Source organism: Hylobates moloch, unplaced genomic scaffold (genome assembly GCF_009828535.3).
Source record: "Hylobates moloch isolate HMO894 unplaced genomic scaffold, HMol_V3 SCAFFOLD_4, whole genome shotgun sequence".
Lineage (NCBI taxonomy): Eukaryota > Metazoa > Chordata > Mammalia > Primates > Hylobatidae > Hylobates > Hylobates moloch.
Genome location: NW_026652279.1, coordinates 52,640,000 through 52,666,528, shown reverse-complemented (window position 1 = coordinate 52,666,528; position 26,529 = coordinate 52,640,000). Strand labels below are relative to the sequence as shown.

General features: G+C 39.5%; 1 protein-coding gene and 1 long non-coding RNA gene across 3 annotated transcripts in view; one reads left to right on the top strand and one right to left on the bottom strand.

Moving 5' to 3' along the window:
* Positions 1-25,282, bottom strand: part of MORC1 (MORC family CW-type zinc finger 1) — a 176,190-nt gene extending 150,908 nt beyond the window's left edge. For both annotated transcript variants that reach the window (XM_032149129.2, XM_058438150.1), the window contains exons 1-8: positions 25,150-25,282; positions 21,588-21,641; positions 17,930-17,964; positions 11,066-11,134; positions 7,645-7,735; positions 6,589-6,697; positions 2,140-2,299; positions 668-773 (exon numbers count right to left, since the gene is read on the bottom strand). In XM_032149129.2, the coding sequence (XP_032005020.1) occupies positions 668-773; positions 2,140-2,299; positions 6,589-6,697; positions 7,645-7,735; positions 11,066-11,134; positions 17,930-17,964; positions 21,588-21,641; positions 25,150-25,214 (689 nt within the window). In that variant the 5' untranslated portion in view covers positions 25,215-25,282. The remainder of the gene's footprint in view (positions 1-667; positions 774-2,139; positions 2,300-6,588; positions 6,698-7,644; positions 7,736-11,065; positions 11,135-17,929; positions 17,965-21,587; positions 21,642-25,149) is intronic.
* On the top strand, positions 8,687-17,521 carry LOC116466328 (uncharacterized). The gene is made up of 3 exons (XR_004247500.1): positions 8,687-8,790; positions 16,945-17,030; positions 17,150-17,521. It is a non-coding gene; the product is annotated as an uncharacterized LOC116466328 (long non-coding RNA).
* Positions 25,283-26,529: the final 1,247 nt, after the last annotated feature.

Genomic DNA, 26,529 nt, shown 5'->3' with positions numbered 1-26,529 from the left:
TGTACAACACTGAAATACAAAATAAATCACACTGGATTAAATTACCTTTACAATCTATTCTAGCTGTAGTGTTCTGAGACTAAAAAACTGCAGGCTCAAGCTAAGTTTTAAGTAACAATGTTATTTTAGAGAAACCTAGCTTTTGTTCCTATTTCATTCTTTCTCCACACTTTTTCATGCAGAAAATAGTGATAAAATTGCCACTTGGTCATATTCCTTTTTGCTTCACACTATCCTGATGTCTGTCCATTTTTAATGATCTGTAATGAATAATAAACTCTGCAGGTTTTTTTCAGTTTTAATATCTATAAATTAGGAGTCAAGGTATTAGAAAGCTTTAGAAGTCTTATATTCCAGTGGTCCCTAAACATGCTGGCACCTCTGAATTATTTGAAAAAGACTGATTCCTAGGCTTGATATTTGGACATTCTGACTCAGTAGGTCAAGATGAGGCCCCAGATCCTGCACTTCTCAAGAAACATCCCAGGGCACTCTGAGGCTTAAAGTTTGGAAACCACTGGCCTAGCCCAACTTTATTGGTAACTAGGGTAAGATGAATTGCCCCAATGCTAAAGCCCAGTGACCTCAGACCTGGAGCCAGGACACAGGGCTCCTAACTCTAGCTCACCACCATTGTTGAAAAACATTCTGTCAAACACACACATACTCCTCCAGAGCTCCAGCCATCAGTATATCTTCTTTGTCAGTTTTAACATCCAACTCTGGTTCTCCATTAAGCAGAAGCTTCAAGTTATAAATAACCAGCAAAGTACCTGGTAGAAAAATAGATGTTTGACTTGTCAGTATTTTAAATACACTAGACGCTAGTCATTGTGCTATCATTTCATCTATGGAACTGAGTCTGCCATAAAATTTTCTTTTGTACTTCAGTAAATAGTATGTTTGGCTAAGTCTTTGGCTAAGCCAAGATATGTCTTATAGCAAGTTTCACTCCCTGCCAAAGAGTGCTGAGTTTCTACAGTATGGTGCCTCTTATTACTATTCAATTCATCACAAGTCTTTCAATGTGGATTTTTAAACTTTGGCACTCTTTTCATAATTTGCATTACGAAATTTGGTAAGAGCCTGAGCCAAGCTTGTGTTATAGGTAAAGCTCTAACTGGTAGTACTGAATTTAACACACATAAAAACAAAGAAGGGTTTTTAAATATTGTACAAATAAGAAGTATTGTTTTCATACACTATAACAGGTGTTGGTAAATTTTTTCCGTAAAGGTCCAGATAGTAAATATTTTAGGCTTTGCGGGCTATACGGTCTCTGTCGCAACTATTCACAATGCAGCTCTGCCACTGAAGCATGAAAGCAGCAATGGAGAATACATAAATGAATGAGTGTGGTTGCGTTCCAATAAATCTTTATTTACAAGAACAGGTATGGGGCCACATTTGACCCAAGACCATAATTTCCTGACCCTTGCTCCAAGGCATGGTTAACAAAAAAAGTCCAAATTATTTCCAGTTGATTATGATACAAAGTCAAACAGGATCATTAGAGAAATTAAGAGGACAACTAATTATACTTTTTGGTAGTTCTTAAACACAAGGGAGAAAAGCATAGTAGCTAAGAACATGGGCTAAATGGCTGTATCTAAATCCTGGATCAACTGTTTCAGTAGACACAGTGCATTCAACATGCTGAACAGAAAGTTGGTGGAGGTGGAAAGAATGGGGAAAAGATCTGTTAATCTAGAGAAGAATGTCTGCAATGCTTTTGCTAACTTTTTGCCACAGAGACATTAATTTATTATTTTATAAGTTGCTAACTCTTACATACCTGTTATCACCCTATCTCAAATGATGCAATAAGTGTCTCCTAACTTTGCTATCTAGTGCAGAGACTGTGGAGTCCCCGTGGTCATAGCCTATAGCATCCTCTTCTCACCCAGTTTCACCAAGCTCATGCAAGTACACATCCTTCTCCCAGTGTCTGGGATTTACAGTAATTTATGTTTGGATGCTCTTAAGACAAAGCTCATATGGATAAAATAAATGACCATCCCCAATGTGAATCCACATGAGATTATAAGAACAAAAAAAAATGAAAACATATGTACAGTGTCTTTGATAAGACACTGAAAACAAATACTTCCACTGAATTCAGAGTTTTGATGATCTTACCACATTTTCCATAGATCACATCAAACTGCTGCATCAATTCTGCTTCAGTTTTAAATGGGGAGTATTTATAAATTATGGATAATTCCACTGCAAATTTCTGGGGATCATCTGTGACAGATTCTCTGGTTCTTATTAACCACGAGGGCATTGGAACGACAACCTATTAAAAAAAACACATCAATTTATTGTGAAATACACAAAAAACATTATTCGTTTGTCCTATCTATTTCATTCTACTCTTCAACTAGACAAATTACAAAACACTAAGTTAAAAGTTCATTTTCCTCCTATAATCTAGTTGTATAAGAGACATATAACAAATGTGTATAGACAGGATTGTATTTTAAAATACTCCATTGTGGAATATGGAAACAGATGGAGTGTACTTCAACTCCCTCTTGAAGGGTAGAATGGCAGAGGAAACAACAGAATCAGCATTTTAAAAGTTGAAAAGCAGATGACAGCACACGAAAGAAAAGCAATCTAAAGCCCAAGCCAGAAAGAAGAGCCAGCCAGATTTGCAATTCAGAATTCCTACACTGAAATTCTCAGGGACTGATGGCAGGAGTTAACTCTAGAGTTGGGGTAGGGGCAGAAGAGAACTAGAAGTAGCATCTAGATCCCCATCAGCAACAGCTCCTCCTCAACCCCCAGGGTCTGGATATTTATTCCCTGGAAAGAGTATAACAATGGATTTCTAGACTGGAAGACATACCACGCACTGCTGTTGGGGGCACCTTACCGAGATTAGATAGACCGACTGAAAGTATACTTAGCAGATGCTGAGAACCTCAGATCTCATCTCCCATTTGTCTCCCAAAAGCTGACAGGTAGGCCTGTAGGCAGAAGACTAGGAGTCTTCCTTGAAAAATCTGACCAACCCAGAAGGAAAGATACAAAGACAATTACATTAAGGATTCCCCAATAAAAAAAAAAGTTCAGTTAGATCACATTATTGTGACAGTCATAGCAGCCAGGTCCCACTCACACTCTCAGAGCTTGCACTCATCATTTTATTGGACTTATCTTTAAAGTATTCAGGAGTAACGGCCATCTAAGAAAAGCCTCTAATATGATAATAGAGAACAAACAATTATAAACAAAGTAACTCAGTGAAAACAGAAACCATAAAAAGATGAAAATTTCAACAGCGCAAAAATCAGTTATTGTTAATATCTTCAGAGTTATAAGAGAAAATACTGTATCCATGAAAGGAGAATGAGATATTCTTGAAAAAGAAACATTCAGAGAATAAGAAAGACTTCTTGGAAATCAGGAATATGATTACAGAAAAAAATTCAGTGAAAGTGTCAGAGGTGTTTGAATCAGAGTGACTCCATCTTGAACAGGGGCTGGGTCAAATAAGGCTGCGACCTACCAGGCTGCATTTTCATGTTAGGCATTCTTAGTCACAGGATGGGATAGGAGGTGGGCACAAGATACAGGTCACAAAGACCCTGCTGACCCAGCTTCACTAAGAAGCTGGCCAAATCCCACCAAAACCAAGATGGTGACCTCTGGTCATCCTCACTGCTCATTATATGCTAATTATAATGTATCAGCATGCTAAAAGGCACCCCCACCAGTGCCATGACAGTTTACAAGCGCCATGGGAATGTCAGGAAGTTGCCTTATATGGTCTAAAAATGGGAGGAAACCTCAGTTCCTGGAATTGCCCACCCTATTCCTGGAAAACTCATGAATAATCAACCCCTCGTTTAGCATATATAATCAAGAAGTAACCATAAGTATACTCAGTTGAGCAGCCCAGGCCGCTGCTCTGCCTATGGAGTAGTCATTCTCTTATTCCTTTACTTTTTCTTAATAAACTTGCTTTCACTTCACTCTATGAACTCGCCTTGAATTCCTTCTTGCACGAGGTCCAAGAACTCTCTCTCGGGGTCTGGATCAGACCCCTTTCTGGTAACAAAAGGGTTCACAAATAAATATTAGAACATCTCCCAGAAAATAAAACAAAAATATAAAACTCAGAAAACAGGAAAGAAAGGCTAAGAAAATTAGAGAACCATTTCCAGAATACAATAGCTAAAAAACAGGAGTTACAAAAGGATAGAAAAGAGAATATGAATAGAGAAGAAAATCATCAGCTATTACAAGAAACTATCCCAGAATTGAAGAATATGAGTTTCCAAATCAAAAAGACTCAACAAGTGACCAGCGTGATGGGTGTAAATAGACCACGCAAAGGCAAAACATTGAAATCAGAATACTGAGACAAAGAAGATTCTTTTGACCTTCAAAGATAAAGGCAAACAAACAAACAAACAAACAAAAAACAAATGGGTCACATATAAGATTAAGTAATTAAATGGCTTGAGACTTCTCAATAACAACACTAGAAACTAGATAATGAAGCAAAACCTTTGAAATCCTGAAGGAAAATAAATTCCAACCTAGAAATAATACCAAGCCCAACTACCATTAAGTGTTAGGGTAGAATAAAAACCTTTTAAGGCATGTGAGGTCTCCAGATATTTTGCCCCCTATGTTCCTTTGCCCAAGAAGTCACTGGAGAACATGCTGTACCAAGGAGAGAGAGCAAGTTTTGGAAGAAGACGTGAGATCTAGGATCTCAGAGATGACACAGAAGAGAGGGGAAGGGAATCACCAAGATGAGGGCAAGGGCAGATCCCAGGATGGCAGATGAACACCGCCATGGAAGCAGGAGTGTGAGCTGCAGCATAGGAGAAAGCCCTGAGCAGACTTTATCAGGAAGATGGGACTGAGAGGACAGCACTTTGAGACTGGGGTTAACACAGTGACACGAACACAGAAAACCAAGCAAATATTCAGTGACAGTAATACACATAAAAAACTAAGCAGTCAATGATTAATTTTAGGGGAAATAAGTTGTACATGAAAAGGAAAAATAATAGTTGACTTGGTATAATTTGAACAGTGTTTATAAAGTCTTATAAAGTAAATACTGAATATTGTCATAACTAAAATCACAATAAAGCTATGTTGAGGGTGGGGGATGAGAAGACTATGATTATATGATAGAAGCAGAGAAAAAAGGTAGGTAAATCCTCTTTTGTAGTGGGAGGTTAATAGAGAATGTCTAGATAAAATCAAGAAGTAGCAATACAACCATGATATTTAGAGATACGCAGGTAAATATCAAAAGAACAGGCCATTTATTTTTATTTTTATTTTTATTTTTTTGAGACAGAGTCTCACTATGTTGCTCAGGCTGGCCTCAAACTACTGGGCTCAAGTGATCCTCCCTCTTCAGCCTCCCGAGTAGCTGGGACTACAGATGCACTCCACCATGCCCAGCTAGAACTTGTTAATATTGTTGTAAGAGGTTGTCTCTGTGGAAGTAGAAATGGGAAGTGGTTGCTGTTTTTAGTTTTTTTTTTAAAGGGAATGGCCCATTTTAAGAAAGCTATAATTAAGGGTTAGCCCAATTTTCCATGCCCTTTACACACACAACATGCAACATAAATGCTTACAGAATCACTTTTCCTCAGGTCAGGCTCCCAAACGGCTTACTCCTTTTTACCTGCAGACTGCTCCTGTCACCCAACCCCACCCACTGGCAGTCTCACCGTCCCACACCGTCCATCCAAACTCCTTACGCATCTCCAGGTCTGAGACTTGCTGGGGCCATTACTCTCCAGTACCAGCTTTTCCAGCTGCAAGCTGTACTCTCTCCATAAAACCCTCATTGGGCACTCAAGGCCCTCTAATCTCCCCATCCATATCATTGCTTTTGATAATCTGGTAACAGCAGCCACACAGACTCATTGAGGAGCATTCTTTTTAAATACCCTCACTTTTTTATCCAATTCATATGTGTCTACCTTATTTTGTGATAAAGCTGAAGACTCTTAGATGGCCATATGACCTTCTGCTTCTTTTCTACCTTCATAGAGTGTATCCAGTACTAGGCAGAGAGTAGTTCCTCAACATGTATTTGTTATACTGAATTATAACTGATAGCCATAATAATAAAACTCAGGCACTGGTAATTAATAAAATGCCTCTGGATCAGCAAATGAAGTTGAAATTATGGTCACCAGAGTTACAGTTTTAAGTCTATTTTGCATCCAATTTCTTTACATTTTGTATTCCAAGTCTTTGACTCCAATATTTTATTTATTTTTAAAATGATAATCCATTTATGGCATATATGGTGGAAAGATTTTGCAGGTTTCTTCTAAAAAGCTCATCACGTCTAAGGGAGCCTCTTACTTTGGGAGATTTGAGCACATAGATAATAAAAATGAAGTTCTCAGGAAAGGGTCAAGAGGACAGGTCTTTGATATCCCCAGAATGTCTTGATACCTTCTCTCCATTTCCCAAACACATTCCTAAGTTTCTAAATCATATCAGAAATAACCCATGATAAGACTTCACCTCCTGAGAGAGTAAATGAAAGCAACATCATTGCTATGGGAACAGAAGGAAAACTTCAACTCTTACCTCACTAAGACTTTCTTTTTCACAGAATGTCTGAGAAAAAAACACACAGGTCATCGTTTCTTCCTTCTTCGTAAAAAGAATAAAGTCTTTTCCAATTCTCATGGACCCACTATATTAAAAATGAAGAACATCATGTTTTACATCTCAAATACTAAAAAGGAAGAAACAGTCAGGCTGTTATCACTGTGTACTGTAACAGGATGTTCTTTCCAACACTGTTCTGCTGACCCGTCATCAAGAGGGTACAATTTTTTTTTTTTTTTTTCAAAGTAAAGCAGAAGAATTTGAACTAAGCCAGCGCCACACTCTTGCTTGAGGTTTGGCTGCAGGGGAAAAGGTCCATTCAGGGCTCAAAAGAATAATCATCTGTCTCAGGCAGGAGCCGTACAAGTGAGCCTCATGTCCTGACCTTTCAATGCAGCATACTAAAAAAAAGAGCTCCAGACACAGCACCTAGGTTAAAATATGCTTTGGGAAACAACAGAACATAGCGCTAAGGTCCAGGAGTACCGCTTCAGGAATCTTTGAAAGAGGATTTACCTTATTATTTGGGAGAATTAACTTAAAATGTTGTAAAGATAAAAGTCAGTTATGGGCCGGGCATGGTGGCTCATGCCTGTAATTCCAGCGCTTTGGGAGGCCGAGGCAGGCTGATTACTTGAGGTCAGGATTTCGAGACTAGCCTGGCCAACATGGTGAAACCCTGTCTCTACAAAAATACAAAAATTAGCTGAGCATGGTGGCTCACGCCCGTAATCCCAGCTGCTCAGGAGGCTGAGGCAAAAGAATCGCTTGAACCCGGGAGGCGGAGGCTGCAGTGAGCCAAGATCGCACCACTGCACTCCAGCCGGGGTGACAGAGTGAGAATCTGTCTCAAAAAAAAAAAAAAAAAAAAGTCAGTTTTGTATATGGAGATTCCAACACAAAGTAGGTCACCCTTGCCTCAAGTTTATATTTTTTAAAGCTTTACATGCCTGCATCATTCTGTGTAAATTGCTTTATAAACAGTGTTCCCAGTATCAATAATACATGTCTTAAGAGAAGAAAAATTCTCACCTTTTAAGACCATTGCCATATTGCCCTATGAACTTCATGGTTGATAGCCGTTTTTTGGATCGTCCAAAGTAAATGATGTCTGAAGCTTCCTCTGTAATTGACAGTGACTTTTAAGGTGGTTAGGAAGACTCTTTGACACTGGCCTGAGGCCCAGTTGTCAGGATCTCACATTCCTCAGAACATCAGGGCAAACCCATAACTCTTGGGTCAGCCCAGAGACAAGGATTTTCATCAGAATCCATAGTCTCTGACAAGGGTCTTAGTGGTATTACAGTCAGCCCAAGGTACGGCGGGCTCCACATTCCTAGACTCAACTAATCTTGGACTGAAAATATTCAGAAAAAAATAGATTGCATCTGGACTGACCATGTACAGACTTTTTTTCGTCGTTACTCTCTAAACAACAAAGTATAACAACTATTTAATAGCATTTACACTGCGTTGGGTATTATAAGGAATCTGGAGAAGATTTAAAGCATACAGCAGGATATTTATAAGTTATATGGAAATACCGTGCCATCTTGTTTGCACAGCTTTTGGTATCCTATCCTAGAAAGGTCCTGGAATCAATACCCTACAGATACTAAGAAACAACTGTATACTGAAAGAGATGAGACAGACCTAACCATGCGGCCTTAGGTAGAGTTTAAAAGTCTGAGCCTTAATTTCCATGTGCTGTAAGAGGGAACTATGTAATACTTACATCACGGTGTTGCTGATGAAGATAAATGAAATAAATGAAATGAGATGATGCATTTGTGAAATACTGAACACAAAACTTGGCACTTGGTGGGTGTTACCAAATTATAAGTGTTATAATTATTTGTACCACTAGTAATTTCCCCACGAATTTAGCCCTTAACCAGGCCCATGTGAGACTAAGAGGGGCAGGATGGCCTCTGCTCTGATACTACCTGGGAAAGAAGGCTAATCATTTCAGACGTTCCAAGTCATTCTCCTGACCTCTCCAGCTATTCTGGAGTTCTAGACAGCAATCCTCTGGACTTCAGAATATATTAATACCAACCTCAGGACCAAGAATGTTCTTCTTATTGGCCTACCTGAATACATGCTGAAGAATTGTCCCGAGGACCCTGTGTCAGTCTGGGTACAGACATGCTATAGTTCAGTGGCACATGGTATGAGGTGTGTAAAAGCCACCAACCATTCTGCTTCTCTGAAACTAACTGGACCTCCTATGATGTGTTCCTATGAGGGGTTAGGCATTAGGTAAGGATATCCATAATGACAATATTAGCTAACACTTATTGATTGTTTAGTACATGCTAGGTACTATGTTATAAACTTACATGCACAGCTTATTTAATATTTATAACAAAACAAGAAAGGTATTATTATTATGACCTGCATGTCACAGATGAGCAAATGTAAGTCTAAGGAGTTTAAAAAACCTGCCCAAGGTCACAGAGCTGATAGAAGGTACAGCTAGGATTATAACCCAACGTTGTAAGTCTTGGTACAGACATGGTATAGCTCTGAACCAAATCCCATATGTTCCATTACACACTACATGAACTTACGTACATGGTTGCCAGGTTCTGAGCACGGGAATAAACCACTGAACAGGCCAGGCATGGCTCCTGCCTTGGACAACATTGTGTCGTGGTAGGAGAAACAGACTGAAAGTAAACTAATAAACAAGATCATTTCTGACTGAGAGTATTAAGTGAAGAAAACAAAACCAGGGTAATGTGATAGAGAATTAACAGGAATGTGGCCTGCAGACAGAATGATCAGGGAAGGCCACTGGCAGATGGTTAACAGGAGATGGATTCAAATGATGAGGGGTCAGCCATGTGTGGGTGGAATGTTCTAAGCGAGGAAGTGGGAAGAACAAGAAAAGGCCAAAGAGGTGAATAGGGCCAAATAATGTAAGGCCTTGGAACAGATGCTGAGAGAACAAATTGTATTAAGTAATGCAAAACCACTGAGGGTTTTCAGCAGGAAAATGATATGCTAAAATGTACATTAAAAGAAAGAAAATTACTCAGGATGCTGTGTGGGGAATGGACTATAAAGGGGCAAGACTAGAGAATTTTTTAAAAACTCGGAAAGCACTGTAGTCGTTTTCTATGGGTCAAGATTGATCTAGCTCCGTTTGAACAAGGGATAGATTCTACTTTTAGTCATCTTCCTTCTACTTTATTACTACTTGATGCTACTATGTAACTGAAGTGTGAGTTCCTTCTGAAGGTCTGAATATCCGTCACTTGTCTGTGTTTCAAACATTTTGTTCATGACCCATATAAAAAGAGTTGCTTCTTTTCATAAGGAATTCCCTTAGAATATATCACATATATTCTGTCATTTATTTTAGGAATTCAAAAAAAATGAACTTAATATTCAGGCTAGAAGTGAAAAATTACTTTTTTCAGCATGCGTTTTTTCTGTTGTTGTTACAAACTCTTCTTTCTCATTTTAACAATAAAAGACCAAGAATACTTTTAATCAAAATGACCTGGAAAAATCAAAATTATCTGAAGTCAGAACAAAACTGGGTGAAATAGTCTTTCTAAACTTGCTAATACTCTTCGACTATTCAGACCAAGGGGAAACTTCAGAGCCGAAATAAGATATTTGCCGTACCTCATATTCTCAGCTTCTATCGGCAAATCAATATTTGAGCATACTGATGCATCCTTTCCTCAGTTGTGGAACTGACCATATTACTTGAACTCTCTCACCATTTTTTAAATCGAGCAGTCAAAAACACTGGCTTGTGGAACACACCGTGTTTAAAGAATTCAGGAATACAATATCTAAAACAACCCAATGCCCTCAGATGGAATCACATTTCAATTTCACAGCACACAGACACTGTATACCCATAATGTGCTGGCTTTGTGCTAACCTTGAATACACAAAGATAAGTCATGAAATATATTGTAGATGTATTCTTTATGATGGGAACATTCATTTGAAGCAAGTAAATCTTTCAAAATGCAGAGGAATAAACAAGGCTAAAAACAAGGAGAGGAAATCTCTACCTCACGGTTAAGCAAAATTAAAAATAGCCTAAAGGCACAGGAAACTGCCTGGGGCTCTCACAAGCAATACCTAAAGGATAAGCTAAAAACAATCTCAGAGTCCATTCAGTGACTATTTGTTTTCCATTCATTCCCAGATGCTTATTTCTTACAATCAGTAACATTTGCCTTTCATTTTTCTGACAATATTAATATACATTTACTTTTTGTCTTGGTTTAGATGGTTACAATAAATTTACTCTGCCAACTGGGATACTTAAACCTAAAAAGTTCAACAAAAAGTCTGGGGCTTATTTTCCTTAATAGCTCCATACCTGTTTTTGCATAGATAACTCAATGCATTTTTATTTATTTTGTAGGTTTTCAGACTGTTTCCTTTAACAGCCAGTTAGGTATCTAGATAATTAACTTACCAGGGCTCATGCCACATCCATCATCCAGGAAACACAACGTGAATCCCCCCTGCAGTTTTTCATTATCCACTGTAAGAGAAAGCAGTTATTACTAATAAATATCGGGCTTAATTTGTTAGTCAGAAAGTTATGCTGCTAGAATAATTATTCGTCTTCCTCCAATGCAGCCACAGAGTGACAGAGTTATGGCACAAAGATGGAGCCTAGAGTGGAGTCTTGGCTACAGCTTCACAAGAAACTGCAGGGGAAAAATAATCATGCAACATAAAGGCTTTAAATTAACACAAAACATCTACATGTGAAAAAATTATGTATACAGCAGGACATGTTCTGCTCTGCAACTGGACTATCCTTTAAATGTCAGGCATTTCCTCTCTGTGGGGAGGGAAAAAGGTAAATGGTGAAGTGACCCCAGGATCCTTTGCTCAAACTGACCAACCTTTGTGCCCTTCCACCAAAGCACAACTATAAAATAAATCCAGGCCATTCTTATTAAATCCATCAGGCTCCCTTCTAAGTAGTTAATTCCCATAAGAGCCATTTGTGAGTGTGTCTTCATGGGAGCAAATATTTACCTCTTGAAGACGCATTTAATTTTTGAAAATGGCTAAGTTCAAATAAGAAATCAATTAGGATGATTTAAAGATATCACTAAATTACATAATATAATCTTTGGTTTACAAAAATGTTGGAGGTAGGCTGGGTGTGGTGACTCATGCCTGTAATCGCAGAACTTTGGGAGGCTAAGGAAAGAGGATCACTTGAGGCCAGGGGTTCAAGACCAGCCTGCCCAAGGTAGTAAGACTTTGTCTCTAAAATAAATAAATAAATAAATAAAGTTAAAGCTGTAACTAAAACTAATGAGACTAATTTTAGTGCCCAGTTTGTAAACTGGCCCTGAAAATAATTTCAGTAGTTGGACATATGAGTTCTAGCACATTTCTCTTTCTTAAATGAGTGTTATTCAGGAATAATTTATGCACAATAAACTGCACATGTTTGAAGTGCACAATTTGACAAATTTTAACACACACACACACACACACACACATATAAAATCATAATCACAATCACAGCAGTGAACATATCCACACCTCAAATGTTTCCTCCTGACCCTTTGTAAACCCTCCCTTAGGACCCTTCCATGTCCCATCACCCTCACCTTACCCTCAAGCAATCACTGATATGCTTTCTGTCCCCATAGATTCATTTCCAGAACATTTATTAAGTCAACTTCTCTGTTCAAAAGTCACTTAGAGACTGGATGTGGTAGCTCACACCCGTAATCCCAGCACTTTGGGAGGCCAAGGAGGGAGGATGGCTTGAGCCCAGGAGTTCAAGACCAGCCTGGCCAACATAGTGAGACCTTATGGCCACTAAAAATTAAAAATAAAAAAATAGGCTGGGCACGGTGGCTCATGCCTGTAATCCCAGCACTTCGGGAGGCCAAGGTGGGCGGATCACGAGGTCAAGAGATTGAAACCATCCTGGCCAACATGGTGAAACCCTGTCTCTACTAAAAATACAAAAATTAGCTGGGTGTAGTGGCGCGTGCATGTAGTCCCAGCTACTCTGGAGGCTGAGGCAGGAGAATCACTTGAACCTAGGAGGCATAGGTTGCAGTGAGCCAAGATCACACCACTGCACTCCAGCCTGGGTGACAGAGCGAAACTCCATCTCAAAAAAAATAGCCAGGCATGGTGGCACATGCCTCTAGTCTTGGCTACTTGGGAGGCTGGAACAGGAGGATCACTTGAGCCTAGGACTTCAAGTTTGCAGTGAGCTATGATCACGCCACTGCACTCCAGCCTGGGAAACAGAGAGAGACCCTGTCTCAAAAAAAAAAAAAAAAAAAAGTCACCTAGAATTAAAATTTTAAAAAGTAAATAAGTTTCAAGATAGCCCATGAATACATACTTATAAAACATACTTAATCTTTCTGGGTTTATAATTTCATGGTGATGTGCCCACTTCTAATCCCCCCCTTCTCTCTAATTTACTTATTTGTCTGTAAACTTTTAGGATCTGGCCTACCATTTCATTTTCCCAGTGCCTTCTCTCTACCTAGTCCTCTGGCCTGCTTACCTCAACTTCTGTGTCAGGATATTCCTCCTCTCCCCCTTTAAGGTACTTGTTCTGTTTAGTCCTCCCTCTAAGGCTGATATTTCCTCACTGTTCAATGAGGGGAATCCAACTCTGTTGAGTTCTCTGCATAAGGCAGTAGCTCTCAATCTTGGTTGCACATTGAAATCAACTAGAGATATTCTAATGTAACTGGTCTTGGATAGGGTTCAGAAATTGGTATTTTCTCGTAAAATCTCCCTCAGTTATTCTAACGTTCATCCAGGATTGGGAATCACCTGATGCAAAACCAGGTTCAACCTCAAGCAGCTCTGCATAATAGCCACAGCTGATTTGCACTTCTTTGTAAATATTTCTCCTGGAAGGAGCTTGCAAAAAGAAGGGTATTCCTTCAGTAAATGGCTGAGAAAGACCAAAGATTCCCAGCAGACATATACTACAGTACGTCCCTTTTTTGTAAATCCGTATTAGGAATTGGAGACAAACAAGTATAGCCTCCAAATTTAATACTCCCCCATTATCCACTCTGAAACCTGGCCTTGTTTATTTCAATTCCTTAAAACTATGAATTTCAGGTATATTTTATCACCTGTGAATTACGCATGTCCAAAACAAAACAAACACAAACGTTAGACTTTCTCCTCCTCCTTGTTTCCTGTTCAATAAATGGCATCACCCTGCCCCTAAGCTTCAGCTGTCCAAGTCAAAACCTCAGGATCATCATTATGTTCTCCATCTCCTCACCCCTCACACGGGCAACTATCTGGTCCTCTCGATTTCACTGCCTTAATGACTCCCATTTGACCACTTTCTCTATCCCCAGTGTACTGTCTGGTTTCAGGAAACCACCATCTCTTTTCTGGATCACAACAGTGCCCTACCTTCTTGCTCTGCCTACAGTCACAGGGTGCAGCCAGTCTTCGTCAGTCGTGCATTTCACTGCTCTCCCGCTTAAAACCTCTCCATGGCTTCCCACTGCTCTCAGGATAAAATCCAACCACCTAACAAATCTTGTTTGCCCTCCATGACAGGGCCATCGGGATAACTCTCCAAGCTCATTTCTTGTCTTCCCCTCACCTGCCCATACTGCCACCTTCCACTCCTGCATAAATACTCCCCTTGAACAAATCTTAAACATCTCAAACATTTTTTCTACATTCTCTCCATATTCCAGTTGCTGCAAATAATGCCCTTCCACCCTTTCCATGCTTCACTCACCAGGCAAATGACTATTTTCTCTTTCAATTAGTTCATATCAGACTTCTTTTAGGAAGCCTTTCCTAATCCTTCCATGTCATTAGTGCCCATAATTAATGACCCCTTTATCTGTTTTCCTACCTTTGTAGTATATTAAAATACCCATTCGTATATCTATTTGTCTTTTGGGCCAATGGTTCCTACACTTTTTTTACCTCAGAGATATGAGGAAAGTTATGGGCCCTCTACCCACCAAAGTACAGCTACACACTACATTTTTCATGGGCTCCACACTAAAATGCCAGTTCCTTAAAGAGTGTAAACGCAGCACCTAGTCTAGTGCCTGGCATTTAGTAAGCACTCAAAAAAAGTACCAAATGCATATCCATGTTTACTGGAACTAATACACACAAACATATAAAACACCACGGGAAACATATTTCATTTGAATTTTGTAGCCTTCAAATTAATTAGTTGACAGAAATTTAAGATTGACAATAATTCAAGGCCACAGTATATAATCTGAAAACTAGTCCAATCTTAGATTAACTTTGTATCCCCAGAATAATCCTATGTATTGATACATAAGCATTGTCCCTGCTTTTTTTTATCCATTTTTTTAAGAAAATCAGTTTGCTAGGTTGATAGCCATATGATGGCTTGTCTCAATAAAAAATGAACAGGTAAATCAACAAAAACATGAATAGGTAATTTTAAGCCAAACTGAACTATAAGTTCAGTTTTTCACCAAATATACATAAACACAAAAAAGAAGTAAGTGCCAGCCATGCCCGGTGGCTCATGCCTGTAATCCCAGCACTTTGGGAGGCTGAGGCAGAGGGAATCACTTGAGGTCAGGAGTTTGAGACCAGCCTGGCCAACATGATGAAATCCCGTCTCTACTATAAATACAAAAATTAGCCAGGTGTGTGCCTGTAATCCCAGCTACTGGAAAGGCAGAGGAAGGAGAATTGCTTGAACCTGGGAAGCGGAGGTTGCAATGAGCCGAGATGGTGCCACTGCACTCCAGCCTGGGCAACAGAGTGAGACTCCATCTCAAAAAAAAAAAAGAAGTGCCACTTTAATCTCAACTTGGTCAAGATCTTATTTTGTTTGTTTATGATGATAAACTGAGTACTTAGAGAAAGTAGAGTGAAATAAACACTCTCATTCTCTGCTGGTCTCCAGTCACAAACCCCAAAGAATATAATGCATGGATTCTGATTGCATTTGTTGTATTTTGTGACTATGGATAAGTCTTCTCAACCCTCCATCAATTGTGCATGTGCTCTGAATGAAATACAGCTTACATCTGTCCCTCCTCCTCAATTTCTAGTACTATTGCCCTATTATAATTCTCATGAAATCTTGCCTAGGTAATTCACATAGCCATACCTCCCTGCTATCCTTGCTTTCATACTTCTCCAGACTCTCTTGTAAGGTATTTCTGGAATGAGTATCTTTCTTTAAAAAAGAAAGAGCTTGGCCAGGCGCGGTGGCTCACGCCTGTAACCTCAGCACTTTGGGAGGCCGAAGCGGGTGGATCATGAGGTCAGGAGATCAAGACCATCCTAGCTAACATGGTGAAACCCCGTCTCTACTAAAAATACAAAATAAAATTAGCCGGGCATGGTGGCGGGCACCTGTAGTCCCAGCTACTATGGGTGAACCTGGAGGCAGAGTTGCATGAGCCGGTCGGCATCCAGCCTGGATGACAGAGAGAGACTCTGTCTCAAAAAAAAAAAAAAAAAAAAAGAGCACATGTCTACTTAGAAAACTGACACTGCTCAAAGTTCTTCAGTGGTCCACTGACTGCAGAAAAAACCTTAGTATGGTATTGAAGATGCTCATTCATTTGGTTCTGACGCTTAGTGCGAGTCAACCGAGCCTCAGCATTGTTCCCTGAGTGCTTTTTCACCAGGTATCTGTGTGGCTCCCTCCCTTACATCATTCAGGTCTTTGCTGGTGTGTTAGCTATTTAAAGAAACCTTCTTAGACCACCCATGAAAAGCTGTATACCCCTTCCATGGTTCTCTGTTCTCTTATTCTGCTTTATTTTTTTCCCTTTTAGCACTTATCATTGTCTTGTATTTACGTATTTGTTCATTTCTGTATTGTCTGTCTCTCCCCATTAGGATACATGTTCCGGGGGGACACAGACCTCAACATTTTGCTCAGTGCACTATCCCCAGCACCTAGAATAATAGACAACACATTATTACTGAATAAATTAATGAATCTGTGAACTAGCCTATTTCCATTTGTTTTCTCATAATTATTACCTAGACAGGAATATTCTTTTCTTCCTGGAGTATCTGACAAAAATCACATCCACATTTCAAGCTCTAGCCCCTTAATATGAGGCATAATTTCTTCTTTCTCTGTGTTCCCACCATACTCTGAGTCTCTCCTATGCAAGAGTGTTCATCCTATTTTACTCTATTGGATATGGAAGGGAAGATGACTTTTTCTCACTAGAAAGGCCCTATTCTGTGCCTTCACTCACTTTTCCCCTGTGGAGGTGAGCTCACTCACCTACTGGTCACTTAGGGAAGAATAAACTGGGGAGGCTCAGTTCTGACCCTGCATTTTCCTCCTAGGAGAGAGCTGCCTGCAGAGAGTGTGAGTCCTGATCCCTTGTCCCAGGGCAGATGAGTTTCAGAGGAAGCCCAACTCCACTGGGCGGGTGAGTCCACGTGATCCCGGGGTCTGACCTGCAAGTCCATTTGCTCTCTCACACTAAGCTACATACTCCAGCCTAACATTTATCAGCAATAAAGGCTGACTCTTTTTTTATTTCTCAAGTTTTTCAGGACCTGGAGAGGAGAAGGAGATGAAGAGTGTCATTTATTGTTTCCTCAGTTATCTCAAGAGGTCCACGTCTATCTCCCTCATGAAGCATAAGCACTCCTCTGGCTCAGAACACTCAGTTAACTGAGGTGCTTTTTAAACAGAGATATGGATTTAGATCATGGAGCATATCCTCTTACCTGTGACCAGTAGCCAATATTGCAGAACAGCTGACAGAAATGTGGTAGGGATGCCGCGTGACTACCTGGGCATTACTCTACAGAGCTGGATCACAGAACCTAACTTCATTAGCATCATAGTCTAATGAGGTAACTAATGAGTGCAATAAATACTTGATGAGTACGAATAAAGTCAGCAAAGAAAACAGATTTGGTTTGGATTTTCTAGCCCTCATACCGCACATTCACGTACACACTTTAAAACTACTAAGTTGGGAACAATGTATGCTTAATTATGAATAACCATTAATTTAATACACTTTTTAAAAATAAAACTGTTTCTCATGGCAGGCAAACTGAGTGCTCCAAATCACTCTGATACATTCACAAAACTCTGGAAGACCTAATTTTGTAAATGGGTTCTTTAGCACACAATTTGACTCTCAGAGTATACCTTCCTCACCCTGGCTCCCCACAGAGTCACTGTACCCACAAAGCACTTAGATTACATTAAAATTCTATAGAATGTGGTTTTATTTCATGAAATAAAATACAAGCAAAATAACTACAGGCTTTCCATTAGAAGAAAATAAAAGAAGAAAGCAAATCTGCTCACCTGAAAAGACATCAAGTCTTTCAGCCCCTGCATCTCTGGAAACAATATAAAAATATTATTGCTTCAATATGAAATGAATTGCTTACATAAGGTATAACTTATTGTCAGATATCAAACAATACAAAAATCCACTTAAATTGCTTCAAAATCAATTTCTAAAATGTTTCACTGTGCTATTATATCATAAGACCTATGATTAGTCATAATTTGAGAATATGAAAAAGACTGCAACTCAGAAATGTGAAAGAAGAGATGGAATTTAGTGGGAATTACACAAAAAACTAATAAAATGGATATAATTTTTTTAAAAAAACAACAAAAAAAGCTGGCTGGCAAATAATCCAGAAGTCATGGAATGTTTTTCATATTTTAGTTCAAAAAAAAGAAAAATCAAATTACTAGGTAATAGTTTACTATAAGAAGACATTTTAAAGAACATACACAGAAGGAAAGAAATCAAAATGTTAATACGAGTTTTCTCTATGTTAGAGGTTGGAAAACTGTAGCCACGGACCAAAATGGCCCATCAACTGTTTGTAAATAAAAAGTGTTATTGGAACACAATCATGCCCATTCATTACATAGTATCTAAGGTTGCCTCAGCACTACAGTGGCAGAGTTGGGTAGTTTCAAAGGAGACCCCATATCCCACAGAGGTGAAAATATTTACTATCTGGTCTTTTACAGAAAAGGATGATGACTCCTCTTCTAGGTGATAAGAGTACTGATGAACATTGTTTTAAAAAAAATTCTCTATTTTCTAAAACTCACAGATATTATTTTTGTATTTTTTTACAATTTTTTTTTACAATTATTTTTAAAGTAAAATTTTTAATAGAAAAGGAGAAAGGGCCAGAAGATTCTGGCTTCAGTATCAAGGGTGTGAGAGAAAGGAGGAAGGTATAGGCAAGGAAGACTTAGCTGATGAGGAGGAAGGTAAGTTAAGGTGAGGAAGAAGGTAAGTTAAGGTGGGGAAGAGTCTAAAAGGAAGCTCAGTGCAACAACAGCAACTACGTAACTCTGGTGGGGAAACCTGAGCGTCTCTCAAAAGTTCCATCAGTTCTAAACCCAAAACTACCCCAAACAAATCTGAGTAGGTACACTGTACTTGCTCCACAGGCCTAGAAGTTAGTCCCATATAGCTCCTTCCTCTAGCCAATTGCTGCTTTTCAGCTCTCCCTATATAGACAATCTGGAGTTACCATTGCCATTTCTGGTGCACCTCTGATGTATCAAGCAAGCACTGAATGATGTATTTTTGAAAATTCTCTTCCAGTCCTTACTACAGTTCCGTAACACATAGGTATCAATATCTCCATTATACAATCATGCATTACACAATGTACCATGTACACAATAAATGCTTTAAAAATGCCACTGTACTGAAACGAAAGTTTTTAAAGAGACAGTTTTTTCCTGCAGTACTTCCATGGATTAAGGCATAAAATAATTCGCCTTTATCATATATTAAGACATTTTATAATAATCTTTGTTCTTTAGCCCAGGATACTTCCTCTCCGAAGAGCTACTGTATTAGGAAGAGGGCCCCAACAAATCCTTCCTATATCATCACATATTCTTCTCCTCTCTCTACAATATTTTTTTAATGTCTTTCAGTTCTAATTTTTAAAACTACAGGAAATCATTAAAATATTGAATACTATGATAGAAAAGAATTTATTAGAATAACATGGGGACTTCATAAAGCTCTCCTTCATAAGACCAACTGAGTATCTTAAGTCTGTTAAATAGCTTCTTTTGATGTCAAATACTAGCATCTAAGCAGTGGTGGAAAACTCAAATGTCCATGAAGAAAGAGGGACTGAAGGGTTGAGGCTTTCCACGGGGGAAAACTGGAAATGAGGCAAAGCTGAAGGCACAGGCTGGTCCCAAGAGAGCACCTGCTACTCACCTCCAAACCCTGATCCCGTGGAGGAATGTGGCCTTGAGGTTGCTACTTTTCCTAATCTTTCAAGGAAGGCAGAGGGGGCCCAAATTTTTTATTTGGTATCTCCAATATCTTAAACCTTATAAACAATTCCTTTTTTCTCCCTTCCTTTTCTTTATAAACACTGTGCAAACTTTCACTATGAGCCAAACACACATAAGACAGGCTGGACCTGGTCAAGGGGCTGCCAGCTTACAAATGCTGCTCTAAGAATTGTTTTATTGATCACATTTCTCTCAGTCCCCTGAGTCTGAAGTCAATCTTTCTTTCCCAATCAACCTCTACTACCTAAACTGTTTCTATTGTTCTACTTCTTCTACATTCTGATTTTACTTGTCCTCTTTCGTTGAATGAATGAAAGAAACAACTTCAAAGGAGAAAAGACAGTTGGAAAAATAGACAAGTGTGTTCTTTCAGACTTGCAGATGTCAAGTTGCTGAAAGTGGGCCCATTCAGTAGGAGGCAGGACCAATGACAGAGGAGGAGCCTTGCTTCCAAGCTTTGAGCAGCAGCAACAGTAGCAACCCTAAGCTCCTTTAGGGAAACTAATCAGAAGTGTTTATCTGTCTTGGCTTCATCCTTATTAGCTCCTTCCAAGCTGAGTTCATGGCTCTGAACAACAGACTTTATTCTTTTTCTCTACTTCCCTCCCTTTTTATGATTCCATTAGCTCAACAGAGAGAGTTTCCTAAAAGGAGGAGATAACGACTTTCTACTTAGTGCCGGGCAGGAATTTCTGGATGGCTGGTTAATTGACTACACTTTGTGGTCACACTCTCAGAAGGGTCATCTCCCATCTAAGGCAAAAAATGGGGAACAAATGCAAAAAAAGCTAAAATACTGTTATCAACCAGTGGCAGGGAATTTAGGCTCCTACTGAGATCCTTGATCTAACAACTGCATATTACTTCCTGGATGGACTTTGCTTTCTGAGGAAAAGGTAGGAAAAATTCTTCTGTTATAGGTAATACCAATATAAAACACGTCAAATGCTTTATTCAATTTAACTAAAAAAAAAAAAAAAAAAAAAGAAGCCCCTCACAAGCTCCCACAAATACACTACTGAGTAGAACTTAAATTGTCTAAGGGGTTCCTTAATCATTAATACCTTTATTGGAGACAGTAAAATGTGGCAGTGAGATTCTGCAGCCAGACTGCTCTAATTTGAATGCCAGCTCTGCCAAATATGAATTATGGGACTCTGAATAAATCATCTAATCTCTCTATGCATCAATTTCCACATATGTAGAACTAGGATATTAATTCCCATCTCAGAGTGTAGATGTAAGGATGCATGACATAATGCTCATATATAAAGTGTTTATGTATGTCTGATACACAGTAAGAGATCAACAAGTTAGCTATTTTCTTAACTATACAATTTGCTTCAACGCAGACTTCAATAAATGCCCAAATCCAAGTATACACTGACATATAATTCAAAAAATATCTAAACGAATATGTACTATTAAATGGTTATTAACATAAAAACAGACTTCAAGTTTGATCATAAATTAAAATTAAATAAACATGAATAATTATTTCTCTCAACTATCCTTTTTCCTAGAATACCTTGATTTTATAGGAAATCAAGTCACAAAACATTCCAGATGGGAAAATATGACATGATCTTTTTATCTTCCCAGGTAACTAGACCAGAGTTATGTCATGAAATTCCCTCAATAACTGTTGTTCACAGGTAAACCTTACCTTGCATTGTCCAGCAATTCAGCCAGTGCTCCAAAAAGGAAACTGTGAGTGGTGCTGATGAAGAAATAAAGAGAAAACAAAAAGTTAAACCAGGTGTGTAATCAATGTAAAAGCTTTAAGATTCTTGCAGACAAATGTTCTCCAGTTCCAGACATCTAGTGAATTAAGAAGTTACTCTAGAAACAACTCTCTCAGCACGGTCAAGATTCGGAACTAGATACCCTCCATTATGAAGCCAAGGTTAAAAACACTTTTGCCAAAATATCCTGTCCACTTCTAATAAAATAAAAACTTAAGGGCCTTTAGTATCTATCACTGAAATAAACTTTGACCTTTTAATATTACTTTATAAGCATGTTTTCTAGTGAGGTTTTTCCCAGAGGATTTTTCATTAAAATTGTATTATTTAAAGACAAAATATTTCTGAAGAATACTGATCAAAATCCTTGTCTACTAAAAGGCCATAAGGCTCCATCTGCAGGCAAAGGAACTGGCAGGAAGCCCCTGCGTGCCTCAACAATCTGTATTTTTCCGCAGAATCTTTCCACCGCTGAAAAGCCTGCTCCTTAAATAACCTTAAAAATGGCCTCAGGTCACTCTCTCCTGTACCGTCGAATGCCAGGTCCTTGGTAACAGAATGCTCCAGACTTCAGTATTTACAACATTTTGGAGGTTGCATAGTTATCTGAGGGTGGAATCACACTAGCTTAAGGCTCCCATGCTTGCTTCTCATTTCCTGATGCAGCATATATTTCAATCAGCAACCTTATCACAGCATTAAGGGAATATTCAGTATGCAATTTTCTTTCTATATTTAGTAAACAGGTAACAGAAGCAAGAGAGCCTCATTTATCAAAAACACATCTGCTCTTCTATACACGAGAAAGCATCACCTGCAACCTCAGGCCACAGGACAACACTTTAGTTTAAAATGTATTTTTAAAACACACACACACACACACACACACACACACACACACAATATATATCCCCGTATTTTGGAGTTTCAAACACAGAGGATGATTAAAAGTCTCTTGAGTCAAGTAAGCTTTAAATTTTGTAATTAAGAAAAAAAACTACTAAAATGTTACTGTTACAAAAGATGTCCTTCACCCAAAAGAAAGCCATTATAAAAATGTAAAATAGTGTAAAAGAGAAATGTGATATGCTTTACAAAATCAGGACTTTAAATCACAAGCCCTTCTAGGAAATTTAAAGTACATGATTCAATATACAAAAATTCAATACATAAACAATCCTTTAGAAAAGCAACTGCAGTAATTCTAACCAAAAATGTCATATGAATTTCTGCACTAGCTCATTCAAGAGATTGTCACTGACTGCCTACCATGTGCCAATGTGTACAGGCAGGGTCTTGGATGTCCTGGAGCTCAAGATGGCGGGGTACATGGAAAACACACAAGTAAACAAACTTATGAAGATGATAGTACAGATTTTAACTGGGTGCTACCTTCGTAGTAGTGATGGGAAAGAGTAACTGGTGAGCAGGGGCATGGTGGTAGGGAAAGCACCTCTTGGTAAAAGGTATTTAAACTGAGTCCTGAAGGATGAAAGAATTCACTCCCTTGCAGAGTACTGTAGAAACTTTTTACCAAGAGCAGGAGACGCAAAGACCCTCGAAGCAGAAAAAGAGCTAAGGAGACCAGTGAGCTCCGCTTACGGTAAAATGGGGAGAACAGGTTGAGATGAGGGCATGGCTGGGTCATGCAGGACTTCCTAGCTCACAGAGAAGAGCTTGTACTTGGCTGACATACAACTGGAAACCACTGTAGTGTTTTAAGAAGAGGGTCATAAGTTGGTTTACATTTTAAAAAGCTCACTCTGGCAGCTTTCCAGGAAAATGGACCATTGAGCAGCCAGAATGGGAAGCAAAGAACCCAGTTAAGAGGCTGTCTGGAGTAGTCTGGACAAGGGACGGTGGTGGCTTGGACTAAAGTCAGTGGCAGTGGAGACAGAGATAAATGAATGATTTGAAACATATTTACAGAAAGCATGCACTCTGGATTGGACATAGAGGTAAAGGGAGAAATTTAAAAATCACTCCTTTTGCAGGAGGAAGTCTCAAACAAAAATCTACCTGGGCTGAGCTCAGTGGCTCATGACTGTAATCCCAGCACTCTGGGAGGCCGAAGTGGGAGGATCACTTGAGCTCCGGAGTTCAAGGCCAGCCTGGGCAACATAGCCAGACCCCATCTCTACTAAAAATTTAGAAAAAGAATTAGCCGGGCATAGGGGTGCATGCCTGCAGTCCCAGCTACTCGGAAGGCTGAGGCTGGAGGATCACTTGAGCCCTGGAGTTCAAGGCTGCAGAGAACTATGATCATATCACTGCATCCCAGCCTGGGCCACAGAGCAAGACCCTGTCTCCAAATCCAATCTACCTGGAGGAGCTGGGAAGTCTTCGATTTGTACCTAATTTTGTTGTTACTCCATGTCGCTGTCACTTGTTAAGTTACTACACCACTAGTTGAAAATGGGACTGGGGAAGTGGCTACCACAGGGTGGTTTGGGGGAATGGAGGTTGTGAAGCAGTAGCCACAAAATCCATATAAAACTGAGGCTGAGGAATTTTCCTGAGATAAAATTCACAGTCCTTCCAGCATTGCCCTGAGCATTTTTCTTAAACTCACTCGAAACTATTATTTCTTCGTCTTCCACCTCAGCTACCTTTTAACTTTTTGTTCCACCTTTTCCAGCTTGACATCATTCTCTATAGAGAGATAAAAACTGAGTATCTGCTGAATATTGCCTGTTTAACTCTGTTATGTTAAAATTATACAGTCTGTCCCACACAGCAAGGCTGGCCTTCCCTGGCTTTCTTTATACCTCCATTTCTGTGGTTTCAAATTTGGTACATCCCTGATATCAGTCCCTATATTTAGTAAATCCAAATTACCAAAAGATGCCAAAAAAAAAAAAAAAGACCAAGAAAAACCCGGATGTACCACTGTGAATTAAACAACACTAACTGCTATAATTTGCTGTATGGGAAATGGCAGATGAGAGAAAAAACCTCTGTCATTCCCTTCTGCAATCTGAGTATCTGAAATGACACCTGAGAAGCTCTAAAAGGCAGACAGGCATGGCAGAGAAGAAGAAATGACCAAATAACTAAAAGCTGAGATTCCTATCCTTAGAGAGGTTACATTTTTGAAAAGACTCAGCCATAGAGTTTGAAACCAATATATGCAAATTACTCTGTTTGAAGGGCAACTTTAATGTTTAAATTGTCAGTGTGTTAGGCAGACTAAGGTTAGGCGGATTCACAGTTCTGCTGACCAACAATTAAACAGTTGTGTTAAATGATAAATGTAGGGCCTTCCAACCACTTGGTGTTCATTGAAGAGCACCAAAAGGGTTCAGCCTGGCCCAGAATATATCTTTATTATGCTTTCATCGTTTTAAAAAAGCCTATACAGCTCAAATAAATAAATAAATCCATAAATCAAGTTCACTTGCTGAGTATTCCTCAGGGGACGGGCAAAACCTTTCTTCATGGCGCAGAGACCCTCCCCGACCCCGACCCCACCTCGGCACTCACGAGTTGGCGTGGATGAAATCCAGATGCAGCTGGGCCCGCCGAAGCGCAGCGTACCTGTCGTCCATGCCCTCGAACACGACCCGCGCAACTCAAGGGGACAAGTACACCTGACCAGCAACCGTTCGCCTGCGCCCGCGGCCACGCCCACGCTCACGCCCACGCCCACGCTCACGCTCACGCGCAGAGGGCGGGCTCAGCAAACACGTGCTCCCCCTTGCGGCGGGACCGCGAAGCTCCCCCTGAGCCGTCGACCCAGTTGTCTCGCGAGGTTGTTTGTTGCTTGGTCTTGGAGCCACAATTTGAGAATGACGCATCTGAGCTAGATTCTCCTGGAATTGAGGTTTATGTAACCTTCTCAGACAGTTGTTCCCCACCCTGCTCCTCTCAGTCACTCCCCAGCTGGAAAATGGAGCCCAAAACTGGGATTAAAATTTGATTCGAAATGATTACACACACACAAGATGGTGGGGGAACGTGGGCGGCAAGGCAGGACAGTGCGGGGAAAGTAAGTGGGTAGTTCTCTTTGCTTGTCCACTGTGTTACATAGAACCAGAGGTAAGGGTGCTCTGTCCTGTAATCCTAGCACTTACCTTCCTGTGTCTCTTGAGCTGATCATGTTTTTTCTATTTGGAGGAAAAAATGAAAAACAAAAGTGACAAGCCGGAGAGAAAACAAAAGGAATAACTAAAGACAATCAGAACAGAATTTGGACTTTAATATAGAGGCTTGTCCCTAGGTGAGAATAGCTGCCCCCACCTGAATGGATTACTAACCTTTTTTACCTGTCAGCTGACATGCAACTATTGAACTTGCTGGCCTGGCTCAATGCCTAGATATTCGGTATTGCTCCAAAAGATAGAACTAGGCAGGTAGAAGGTAGGAGTTGGGGCGGATAGATAAATATGAGGAAGGACTGTGCAGATGTGTAGAACACCTGTGTAAATAAATGGTGTTTCTCTACTCACAAAGCCCTGAGTTCTTAAGTCACCAAAACCCAAGCTGATTCAATGTCTTTTGACTTAGAAACCAAGGTAGTTCAATAATACTCAGCAAAAATTTTACATGATAGTCATAAAGTCAGAAACAAACATTATTAAATAAAGAACTTGAACTAGATGTGTTTGTAATTTCCAGGCATCATACAGGCAGTGAAGCTCTCAGAAAAGAAAAAAAAAATTTAGTTTTGGAGTAGTCATTCTACTTCCAAAGAGAGGAGTTTATCAACTACTACATTTATGGGAATCAGGAGGGGAAGAGAATTTGAATGGCAACCCGAAGGAACATGATGTTCTAATTTCAAAACTGGAAGCTGGAAGTAAACATAAACATTTCAAGTAATTTTCCTGATTGCATTTTTAACAGTGGCTGATGTGGTGATGT